Here is a 13041-nt window from a genome sequence, read left to right on the forward strand (position 1 = left end):
TCCCAAGGCTTATGTCTAAGCTCTCCAAAGCACCAAATCAATAAGCAACTGTGCTCTATAAGCTGTGGGAATGCATGAAAATTGCTGTGTATTAAACAAAACCAGCTGACTCTGCCAAGGTAGCAGGTGAAAGCTGCCTTTAGGGAGGTGGTTTTAATCCCAGACTTTACCCCCGCCCAAAAAAACAACAGCGCAGCAAAGAGGGGTTAAAAACATAAGGCACAAAATGCCTTTCCAAAAGGAGGGATGAGAAAAACTTTGGGAAACTAACAGAAGCTGAAAAAAAGTGAAGAAAATCTGATAAAAAGAGCAACCGCTGAAAATAGCTAAATATCCCCTTAATAATGGGTACAATACAACTGTACAACTCCCAATTACCAAAAAAGGTTCATGTAAACTAAAAATATATACACAGCTCAGTTAAACATTTAAACACTTAAGCTATCTGCTTCATCTTGATGCTATCAGGCACATAACATCGTTATGCAATTTTTTACTAGCTTCATGCAAGAGTCATTTCTGTGTTTATGCGAAAGCTCCCCCAGTCTGAGAATAATGGGCTGCTCCTCGCTCTCCTTGATGTTTTTAGAATACATTATAATTTCCAATATTGTAATATACTTCACAAAGGCATCTTCAGAATGTTGTATCATAATTTTAAATAGGATCTGAGTGAGAAAGCAGATGCCAAAAGGATGAAGCAACCAAGATTGTAACTGTAATTAAACAGGATGTGAATGAAGGTATTAGTATTAAGTACTATGTCATTATTCCAAATGGCCCTATCACTAGTATGGCTTAAATTAATTTACCTTGCTACAGTACTCATGGCAAAGCCTTCTGACTCTTTTCCCTGGTTGATGACACTTCCCCTCTTGGCATTTCTGAAATAAAGAATTCCAAGTTTTTGGCTGACAATCCAGGAGGGCAATTGTTCCCCTCATGTGACTAGGAACACCACTTACTTATGATGACCATGGCTGCCTCAGGTCTGGGTGCCATGTTCTGGTGGTTTGCATGAGGTAGATATCTACAGACTAAGCAATCAATTAACACCAACAATTCATTTCACAGAATTAAAATAGAGTAGCTGTCCGATGGCTTATCAAAGTAGTGACATGAGGGCAAAAAAGCTGTGAACCAAACACTACGCAGAGCAAAGAATCCTGAGACAGTTTAAATTTATCTATTGAAAAAGGCAATGTATCCTGGGAACAAAATGTACATACAAACTTAAACATTATAAACTAGACAAGCCAAATCATGTTAAATGGCTCCTCATGTTGTTAAAAAAAAAAAATGAAGCAAATGACATGCATCAGGTAAACCCTTAAAAGTACTTTTCAGGGTGAGTGAATTAGTTTTCAAACAACATTAATGTAGCACTCCCTTTGCTGAAATTCTACAGATTTAAGTTTGACAGTCCCTGTGAGTTTTATACATTTGCGACAGTGGGGAAATCCTGTTGGAAGTTAAAAGCATTCACAACTCAACCACTGTTTGAAGTATAGTTGGGAGAAACAGCTGCTAATGAAGTTTGCCACCAGAACTTAAACTTAGCTTTTACTGTATCAAGAGGAGTATGATTATGCTATTTAATGCAGTTCCCTTGTAGACAAGAACTGCTGAATTTTTAAGGCTAATTTCTTTTTCAGAAGGCATAACAGAGAGAACAGCAGCCTTTAATGCCTTTCATATATATAGACCTGAATCTCCAGAACAGCTATCGCTGTTTATACATCAGTTACACAAGCATAATACTTGTGTAGAAGAAAGGAAATTCAGGCCCTATATAATATAATTAAAGCTAGGATATTATTTCATTTAATACGTGCGCACTCAGTAGAAAGCTTGCTGGTGTATGATGGCTGGTCAGAAACATTTATGACAAATTATGTTTTCAAATGTATTATTTAAGCAACCCTGAAAAATTAGAGAATTTTAAAGAACCACCACAGCTAAAGTTATACACAGAAATCCCAAATCTAATATATATGAACCTAAAAAGCAGAAAGTAAGTTCTGCATAATACCATAACACACCATTCAACAATGTAACGAACAGCCTGTTATTCTTAAATAGAGATAACTTTGAAATTAAATTTACATTTGCAGAAAATATTTAACATAAAACAAGTTGAAACTGTGATACCCAAACTTAACACCTAGCGCAGCCCTGGTACTCTGGTAGAGATTGAGGGATGTATCTAATTTACATATAGATTCTCATTCACCACAAATTAATGCACACAAGCATGATATATACTCGATTTGTCTTTCACCATAATAGATTAACTCAAGCAGCCAATTTTTGTTCATCAACAATAAACCCACAATTTATCAATTTTGTTCTTATTTTGCTGTTGTAGAGAAAGGGTTAACACTTGCTACATTTCAAGGCAACACAGATCATAATTTGGATATTTAAAAAAAAAAATTCTAGAGAAAATAGGACCAATTAGCTGGCCTCTCACCACCCTGTAGGTGATATTCTACACAGTAGATGAGTAGGATTATAGAACTAGGCAACTTGACGTGCCTTTGCCTTAAATGATACACAAATTTTGAAACATAAACAAGCACCACAGCTGGAACAGGAAAATCAAACAATACACTTATTAACTACAGTATCTAAACATCCAACTCATGAAGGAATGCTGTCGTAAGCATCATGTTTTCCATTAGTGCAACTCTTACATCTCTTTGGATCACCTAATTTTTTCATGCAGCTACCACAATTCAGAGGTGTAAACACAACACTGCTCTAAAAATCTATGTAGCAATCAAGATTTTAGCTGTTAGATGCAGGTAGGAAAATGAATGTATTGCTTATTGCACACCTTAGGTCTGCACAGTACGTCATATGCAGGATTAATGGTCTGAAGTCTTAACCTTTCATTGGAAGTGTAAATGAAATTGCTATAATTCAAAATAATCCAGAAAATACACCAAATTGCTATATAGAGATTCAAATGTGGTTGTGGGTTGAGGTTATTAAAATGGAGATAGCCACTTTTCATAACATTAGATTGGCACATTCCATGGTTACGATATCCTGATCCAGGCCATTAACAATAAAAAGTTTGGAATTATAAATTGTATGTCTTGTACATAAAGATGCATCAACTGAGTTTAACCGTCCTGTTTATTTCATTAAAGATCTATAGTGGTAGTTGTAGTAAATTTCCCCTCCAGTAAATATTTTTAGAGACCACTTTAAAGTATTCCTAAATTCAATGATTATATGATATGATCATCACTATGCAACTGACAACTTTTACTGGTTTTATTAGAGCCTTACAACAGGTTTCACCGCACAGTACACTATGCACTGTCTAAATTTAGATCTTTATGGGGTGGAGATGAGTATCTTCAGGATTAACAGAGCTATCTTGTAGCAAGTGTATTTTATAGGTTTTTTTAAAAAATGAGAATATTTTGTTGTCAATAAATTCCATAATATGGCATTATCTGGTTTCATCTCCATCCAATAAACAAAAGTAAAACAGCTGAAGAAAACTATAATGGTGGGTTTTTGGGGGGAAACTTTATCAAGGCAAAGTTCTGTGTATTTTGTACATGTAATTGTATGTGTTTGTATTTTAACATCCTCTAGCAACATTAGTGAGATTTCACTGAAGTGCTGTTTTAACTATACGTAAAGACAAAAAATATTACTGATGAATGAGTGCTTTACTGATTTAGTTGGGGATTGATCCTGCTCTGAGCAGGGGGTTGGACTAGATGACCTCCTGAGGTCCCTTCCAACCCTGATATTCTATCATTCTATGATTATGTGCTTCTGTTTTTTAAACCATCATTTACCTAATTTCATGTTGTCTTGCCATTTAATTGTTGTATAAATACAAGCCAATAGTCAATTAATAGCCAAACATGGGGAAAAAAATCTGAAATCCATGAAAACAAAATCTGAAAGACATTCTAGCACAAAAAAAAAAATCCAAAACAAATAAAAAAACAGAAAACAGCAGCTTGAGAGAGCATGCACTTGACTTCAGTACTGACAGTTCAGCAAAACTGTCAAGCAATTTGCCATAGGGCCTCAAATTACAGCCATTTCCTACAGTGAGGATAAACATGTGGGATCTTCTCACAAGGACAGACTGAGACAAATTAACTTTGAAATGAAGGGACAAAATACTGGTCATAACTATATGACTACAATTGGAATGACATATTGGAAACCACAAAGGGCAGAAGGTGCCAAAAATAGGAACCAGAAAGAAAGCAGTCAAGCTACAGGACTTATGAAAGGAACAGAAAGATTGACCCTCATTTTGAACAGTAGCTTCTGATGTTTTACAGCTAAATTCCAAGAAGGGCTAGGATCAAATCAATGAGTCCCCATGGGAGCCTCATCTAGCAGACTAGATGCGAGCCCTCAGTAAAAACAGTCAAATGTTTTCCCAAAGTGCAGATAAACAAGGCTATAAGAAAGCTGTGGCTTTGATACGGTCACATCAAAACCACAACTTTGCCCCACATCCAGCCTTACTCCCCACCACGAGGGTCCCCAAAAAGGAGTTGCTATCACAGCCCAAAACAGGCAGCGGAACATGGACCGGGCATCAGGTTCTCCCTCCACCGTGCCTCCCCTGCACCTCTGCTCCCTAATGGCGGCTCATTTCAGCACAGTCATCCCTTGGATGCTACTGCCAGTGGCAGGGACCAGAGTCTCCACAGTTGGCTCTGTGTGCCTCTGCCCCCCCCAGTAAGGAGAACCACCTGGCTTGAAATAGCATCTCACCTCATGTGCCAGGTCAGAATGCTACTCACTCAAATTTGGCCCGGCCTCCCCTCCGTCATGTGGTTACCACAACGAAACTGCAGTGTGAGACTTTCTGACAGCCTTATAGATGATGGAATCACAGAGGAGACATGTCATTGCAGAAGGAACAGAGAAAGGATTTGGAACTGAAGAGAAGGCTACCAAAAAACTTAACATCTGGGTACATTGTGAAGTTTTTGAACTATTACTAGGGCCAAAAGACCACACGACTCAAAACGTTAATTAGTAGATTTTATTTAGATTTTTTTCCCAAAGAAACTGGTCACTTAGTAAGTAAATATATTTTATGCTTTTTATTTGTTCTTTTTTTTTTTTTAAAGAATGGCCGGGGATTAAGGCCTGATACTGCTTGTATGGCAAAACTTTAATTGATTTCCACAGTGCAGAATCAGGGCTTAAATAAGAATATTTTGAAAAATGCATTAGTTACAAGGTGAAACGGAAGACCCTGAAAAGACTCACTTTTACCTAACATTGATCTCATAATATCCATTAAGAAATGAAAGTCCATTCCACAATCAAAGCAGGTGACAACATACTAATTTATGTTTTTAAAATTATCCATTTAATAAAAAGCTGAAATAAATAGAAGCATACAAAAATCCATGCAACCCCGAACTGTATATTATTTAATTGTCATACTCCTGACTATATTAGTAAATATGAAAAATGTGTGCATGACATTGATTTAGATAGCCCGTTTAGGCTTGGCAAATTTTGAATAGCTTCCTACTTTTAGACTCTGCATTATGAATTTTCATTTCAATTGTTAATATGTTACCCTCCATAGAGTTAAGAATACTGTCATACACAGCACAAAAATAAGGACAAACATCTAAAGGAAAAGAACAAAGAACAGATCTTCAAGCCTAAAACAATGAAAGGCCAAAAGAGAGATTGCTTCATGCTATAGAACGGTCATATTCAGAGGCAGAAACAGACAACATTTGGGACAATCTATTGAAGATTACTTTCAAGTTAGATGTTTGACTACGTGTCACAACTTTATGATTGTGTTTCTCTCCCGGTTTCTTTTAGGTATTTAGAAAGTGCTACTGTTTACAAATTGGGTAATTCTAATAGCCCCTCTTCTGTGGTTCATGCTACTTTATCACCCAAATTTTTGACATTTTATAATACCAGGAAGACAGGTAAGGGAATCCTTACTAGCTATATGAATACCTGGTAAATCATGACTTGTTCACAGAAACCTAAACTGAACCACTAATGCAAAACTGCCTGTTGCCAGCAGGCTGCTGCCATTCTGAAGTAAACTGCAGCCTGCCCCGACACTGGCTTTCTCCACTACCTGATGTAGCTCAAGGAGCCTCCTCCATGCTGCCAATGCATCTTCAAAATCCCTCCTTTCCTCCCCACTGCTTTCCTCTTCCCCAAATATGCCTATGGCAATTTTACTGATTGCTCCTTGCCGTCCCAAAGAGATTTCAGTTAGTGTACCAGTTGTGAAACTTGATCTGGACTGCAATAAGGGCAGATGAATGTGTCTAGTAGGCCTCTACACCAGGAGTCGGCAACCTTTCAGAAGTGGTGTGCCGAGTCTTCATTTATTCACTCTAATTTAAGGTTTCGCATGCCAGTAATACATTTTAACGTTTTTAGAAGGTCTCTTTCTATAAGTCTATAATATATAACTAAACTATTGTTGTATGTAAAGTAAATAAGGTTTCTAAAATGTTTAAGAAGCTTCATTTAAAATTAAATTAAAATGCAGAGCCCCCTGGACCGGTGGCCAGGACCCGGGCAGTGTGAGTGCCATTGAAAATCAGCTCGCGTGCCGCCTTCGGCACCCGTGCCATAGGTTGTCTACCTCTGCTCTACACCATTCTTGTTCAGTAGAGGCTATCAATACTGATACGCATATTTAGAGTTCAACCAATACAAATAGCCAGAATTAGGTATTTAATCGAATGAAGTGAATTTATTCCATTCCCTGATGCAAATAAACAAAAAAGAATGAAGCTGCGGTTCTTAAAATAGGTATCATGAGAACACAAAACCCTGGACTCAGTTCATGGTAGTTACATACATTTTCCAAAAATGTTTCCATTCTATTCATAAATATTAAGTCTCATCTTCATCAATTTAAAAGCATACTGATATGCTTTTAAAAAATGTTTAGAGTATGTTTAGTAGTGCAGGCTGAGAAACTCTTTGTAAGGAAGTGACTGGTAAATCTTTTATAATCAGAGTTTTCCATTTAAACTGCATACACTGGCTTTGCATAAAACAGCAAACTAAACACACTGACTTTTCAGTGCTATCATACAGGTGGTATTTTTTGAAAACAGAAAGGGCATCACTGTCTTAACCAGGGATGCTCAAAGTGATACTCCGAAGTCCTCCTCAGGGCTTCCCATCTTAGGTCAATTTGCTAACTTCTTTGCTACCTTTCAGGACAAGCTGCACCTCCTATTTCCTCAAACTTCTCCTAAGGAGAGGAGTTGATGGGTAGAGTTTTCTTGTTATAGTGTAAGTGCATTTTTAAAAATAAATACACATGCAGAAAACAAAATATTGAAGAAATAGTTCTCTTTCAAGTCTGACCTTGAAAAGGTGAGGAGAACCCTGGCTACTAGTGTCACTCAGAGCTCTCGGTAACTTTTGGTACTGGGTCTGTACTCACCAAGTCCTAAATTGTTTCTGGTGCTAACTGCCTCAAGAGATGTGCATGTATATTGTAGTAATAAGTCAAGATAAAATGCTACAAGAGAACTACACAAACAGTAGTAAAAATGCAACTACAGCAGAAACCAATTTGACTATTTTCAAGGTACAGTTTAATGCAAAAAGGCTTTAAAATGTCAGTTGGTCTCAATAGCATCAAATATCCTGCACATGTGGTACCAGAGGAATCAATTTTGAAGGTATAAAATAAAACGCAGCACTAGCATTACTTCAAAACCCGTTTGATAGAGGTAAAACAGGTTTGCTCATTCTTTGCATCTATCTACACAGTTGTGACAAGCGTAACTTCAGCACAAAAATCACTACCACACCTAGTTGTCAAATTTCAGGCAGTAGTAGGCTGATGGCAACATGGTGTGCAAAAGTACATGTCATCGATAGAAAATGCTAACTCTTTCACCTCTCAATACAAAGATAACATCTCAGGATGACTACTCCAATTTTTTAGATGGATTTTATACTAGTTAGTGAAATATCCCACCAAGTTTCCATTATGCACACTAGATATTAAACTGCTTCACTTAATGTCTTCTAGTTCTTTCTTGTTTCCAATGCTCCTTAACAGAGAGATATCCTGTTTTTTTAATACAGCTCTCATTCTTTGTCTTTTGGTTTACTCTGCACATATAGTTAAGATTACGAAGCACATGCTGATCATCTGAGTTATGTTAGAGTGCTGCTTCTTCTCCACCCACTTGAAGCAATGGAAAACGGAAGTAGGGTTCGCTCAGACTTCAACTGATGTAGAAAGGGACTAGAGCACTTCACTGACATTTTTAATTTAATTGTTTGGCAGGAAGGTGTTTTTAGTTCTAATTTGTTTAACTCAACCAAGAATATGAAGTTTGAGACAGTCTAACTGGAACTATTTCCTTCTCTCTCCACTAATCAGCTTGTCTCTCTCACCAACAGAAGTTGATCCGAAAAAAGGTATTACCTCACCCACCTTGTTGCTCTAATATCCTGGGACGGACCCGGCTACAACACTGCACAATACCACTGGTTATTCTCCAGTCCTCTAAGAAGTCTTGTAGTTAAAATGAAAAGTCAAGAGTTCCTAGAGACCTCAGCCAGGTTGGGTTCCCATCATTCTACACATTATACAAACGGATACTAAATACTACATATTAAATGACATAATATAAACAAGGAATTACTGGATTCCCTGATTACTTTTTATTAATGTTCCCAGGCCTTCCAATACTTCAACAAAAAGGCCCTTCAGCAACCGAGTCCAAGCTGAATTTTAATATTATTTCAGAATCGCATCGCTCCTCAGTCCATGAATGCATTTATTTAATCAATCCTCCTCCTCAGAATGCTATTATTCTCCCTTTATGAAGAATGTGGGCTCTGCTTTAGTTCCTGACACGGGAAACAACCCTCTAGTGTCTAGACATAGACCTACCTTGTCGATGAACTGTAATTGAACGTGCAAGCTAAAGCCTTAGGTGCAAAGCTGGAGAAGTACATAAGAATGGCCATACTGGGTCAGACCTATGGTTCATTTAGCCCAGTATCCTGTCTTCCAACAGTGGCTAGTGCCAGATGCTTCAGAGGGAATAAACAGACAATTTATCCAAGTGATCCATCCCTGTTGTCCACTCCCAGCTCTGTCAGTCAGAGGTTCAGGTACTCCCAGAGCATGGAGTTATGTCCCCGACCATGCTGGCTAACAGCCATTGGTGGACCTGTCATCGATGAACCTAATTATTTTTTGAAAAATCTTTTTTTACTCTGTTTAGTCATCAGGGCATTTTTTCAGTTCTCTTACTCTTTTTTTTTTATTTGAACTATACATATAGTTTGAGCCTCTATATTGTGTAGAAATGAAAATCAATTAAAAATTAAATTAAAGATACTCCTAGAGTAAAAAAGAAAGCTACAGTTAGCCTGGTAAAATTTTAGCTCTCATTTATGTTATAAGATGGGACATACATTGTGATCAGTATTTCATGATTTAATTATGAACCAAAGATTGATGCCTACTGTTGTCTGTGATAATTATTCCATGCAGTGACAGAGCAAATACATTTTCACTCAAAAGATAGTTATATGGCTGTAATAAAAATGCAAAATTATCTTATTTTACCTTAAAAATCAATAGGATAGTCTCCTGATAATTAAAAACAAATATACTTTTAGAACATGTGTTAACATTTAACTTTTTTTGATCCATGATGCCTCTTTAAAAGCTTGGCTAGTTAAAATGCAAATCTTATAAAAAGGATCAATGTAATTCTTAAAGCTACAAGGCTTTAAGAAGCCAGCAAGATACTGTTATGCTCAGCTGTTATCAGTAGACTAACGTGTAATAGTTTTATACTAGTGATAAATTATTTGGCCGTTCTATTATCTGCTGAAAAAACTGGTTAACGGAGTCAGTAATCATCTTTAATCCAGACACGGTAAATTCCAGTAACTGGCTCACACCGACAAGACAATTTCCCCTAATTTCTTTGATGACAATGATCCAGAGAGGCATTTAGGGCAGTGAGGGGACACTACTGTTAGTTCTATTATTCCCCAGAACCAGATCTTAAGTCATTATCAACATTCAAGCAGCTTTCAGCCTTTGCCTGTATGAGAGAACAACACTGTACTGACTCACTCAAACAAAGATTTTGAAAACACCCCAGCTGATTCTTGCCTTGTATTAGATCTAGTGAGGTTGACAACCATATCCACAGACAAGTATTTTAGTGGTAGGAGAGAGACGCAGGAAAGCAGCCTCTCACAGGCCATATGTCTACGGCTATGTCTACATTCAAAACACTGCTACAGAATGTCTACAGCTACCCTGTTGTAGCACTTCAGTGTAGAACCACAGAACGTCAGGATTGGAAGGGACCTCAGGAGGTCATCTAGTCTGTGGAAGCAGAGAGTTTTTCTCCGACAAGTCCTAGCCCCTGCTCAAAGCAGGACTAATCCCCAGACAGATATTTGCCCCGGATCCTTAAATGGCCTGCTCAAGGATTGAACTCACAATCCTGGGTTTAGCAGGCTAATTCTCAAACCACTGAGCTATCCCTCGCCCATTGCTGTAGGTAATCCCCTTCTCCCATTGCTGTAGGTAATCCACCTCCTTGAGAGGCAGTAGCAAGCTTGAACAAAGAATTCTTCTGTTGACCAAGTGTCTAACCCAGGGGTTAGATTGGCTTAACTATGTCTCTTTTACACATCCAAGAGTTGTAGCTAGTCTGATCTCAGGCCTGGTCTACACTAGGCGTTTATGTCGAAGTTAGCGCCGTTACATCGAATTAACCCTGCACCCGTCCACACCGCAAAGGTATTTAGTTCGACATAGAGGTCTCTTTAATTCGACTTCTGTACTCCTCCCCGACGAGGGGAGTAGCGCTAAATTCGACATGGCCATGTCGAATTACGCTAGGTGTGGATGGAAATCGACGCTAATAGCTCCGGGAGCTATCCCACAGTGCACCACTCTGTTGACGCTCTGGACAGCAGTACGAGCTCGGATGCTCTGAACTGCCACACAGGAAAAGCCCCGGGAAAATTTGAATTTGAATTCCTTTTCCTGTCTGGCCAGTTTGAATCTCATTTCCTGTCTGGACATCGTGGCGAGCTCAGCAGCACTGGCAACGATGCAGAGCTCTCCAGCAGTGATGGCCGTGCAATCTCAGAATAGAAAGAGGGCCCCAGCATGGACTGATCGGGAAGTCTTGGATCTCATCGCTGTGTGGGGCGATGAGTCCGTGCTTTCCGAGCTGCGATCCAAAAGACGGAATGCAAAGATCTACGAGAAGATCTCTAAAGACATGGCAGAGAGAGGATACAGCCGGGATGTAACGCAGTGCCGCGTGAAAATCAAGGAGCTGAGACAAGGCTACCAGAAGACCAAAGAGGCAAACGGACGCTCCGGATCCCATCCCCAGACATCCCGTTTCTACGAGGCACTGCATTCCATCCTCGGTGCGGCCGCCACCACTACCCCACCAGTGACCGTGGACTCTGAGGATGGGATAGTGTCCACGGCTGGATCCTCGGACATGTTAGCGGACGGGGAAGATGAGGAAGGAGATGAGGAGGACGAGGCAGTCGACAGCGCTCACAACGCTGATTTCCCCGACAGCCAGGATCTCTTCATCACCCTTACAGAGATCCCCTACCAACCCTCCCCAGCCGTTACCCCGGACACAGAATCTGGGGAAGGATCAGCCAGTAAGTGTTGTAAAAATCTAAACATTTATTTGTAACAGAACAGGAATATTAACAATTTAAAAAATGGGTTTCTCATGATTAGTTTGATTAGCTTAACGGTTCAGTCATGGGCAGTGCAACTATTGAAAAAAAATCTAGCAATGTCCGGTTTTGCATGATTGTCCTGCCCAAGCCGCTCTACTGGTTAGTCACTGCTACAGCAGCTACAGTAAAATGCGGTCTATATGTCCGGGGATGGAGCAGAAATCCTCCTGTGACATCTCGAGGAAGCTCTCCTGGAGGTAATTGGAAATCCGCTGCATTAGGTTCTTGGGGAGAGCGGCCTTATTGGGTCCTCCGTAGTAGGACACGTTGCCACGCCACGAGACTATCAAGTACTCTGGAATCATTGCTCTGCACAGCATGGCGGCATACGGCCCTGGTCTTTGCAGGCTTTCCCGGAGCATTCTCTCTTTCTCGCTGTCAGAGATCCTCATGAGGGTGATGTCGCTCATGATGACCTGCTTTGAATGAGGTAGGGGAATGTTAGTGTTGGGACTGCTTTGCCGTTCCTTTACAGAACTGTAACCGCTGGTTTGCAGCCACGCGGTGGAGGCGGGAGAGGGGCAGCCGAAAGGGATCGTTCCCGGGGACAGCCGCGAGGGTGTGGGACAGGAGCAGACTTCCTGCTTGCCGAATTGCTGGCAGCAGGGACCGACATTGATTTCAATGTGAAATGAGGCCATTGCTAATATTAAAGTTTTAAGCTGCCACAAGTCTACGGCTTACCATGTCTGCCTGCAACAGAAATTCCGTTCTCCTGAGAGGCTTCTCAAATGTGCTGTAGAAGACCCCAGGCACTGAATGCGAAGGCCGAGAATTCGACCTTGTGCTGAGTGCGCATGTGAGAGGTGCTGTGCATGGTCTTGTTCACAGAGAAAGACTATGTTCTTTGTTCACAACTACATTTATCTTTCTGAGGAATTCACTCCCTTTTTCCCATTCCCACAGCCCCATCTGCGACTGTCTCACAACCTAGCCTGTCATCACACTCCCAGAGGCTAGCGCGGATTAGGCATAAGAAGAAGAGGACACGGGAGGACATGTTCTCGGAGCTTATAGCCTGCTCCAGAGCCCAGGCAGCACAGCAGACCCAGTGGCGGGAGAACTTGACCCGAATGCACCAAGCCAACATGGATCGGGAGGAGAGGTGGCGTCAGGAAGACCAGCAGGCGACTCAAACCCTGCTTGGACTAATGAGGGAGCAAACGGACACGCTCCGGCGCCTTGTGGATGTTCTGCAGGAACGGAGGCAGGAGGACAGAGCCCCGCTGCAGTCCATCTCTAACCGCCCTCCCCCGCCAC

At 40.3% G+C, this 13041-nt stretch overlaps 1 protein-coding gene across 7 annotated transcripts in view; it reads right to left on the reverse strand.

Annotated features, from left to right (window-relative positions):
• Nucleotides 1–13041, reverse strand: part of SFSWAP (splicing factor SWAP) — a 108260-nt gene that overhangs the window by 26532 nt on the left and 68687 nt on the right. For 5 of the 7 annotated variants that reach the window (XM_054006871.1, XM_054006869.1, XM_054006874.1 and 2 more), the window contains exon 14: nt 813–884. The exons of the other annotated variants lie outside the window; for them this stretch is intronic. In XM_054006871.1, the coding sequence (XP_053862846.1) occupies nt 813–884 (72 nt within the window). The remainder of the gene's footprint in view (nt 1–812; nt 885–13041) is intronic. 7 annotated transcript variants of the gene reach the window in all.

This window comes from Malaclemys terrapin, chromosome 16, assembly GCF_027887155.1.
Source record: "Malaclemys terrapin pileata isolate rMalTer1 chromosome 16, rMalTer1.hap1, whole genome shotgun sequence".
In the NCBI taxonomy this organism is placed as follows: Eukaryota; Metazoa; Chordata; order Testudines; family Emydidae; genus Malaclemys; species Malaclemys terrapin.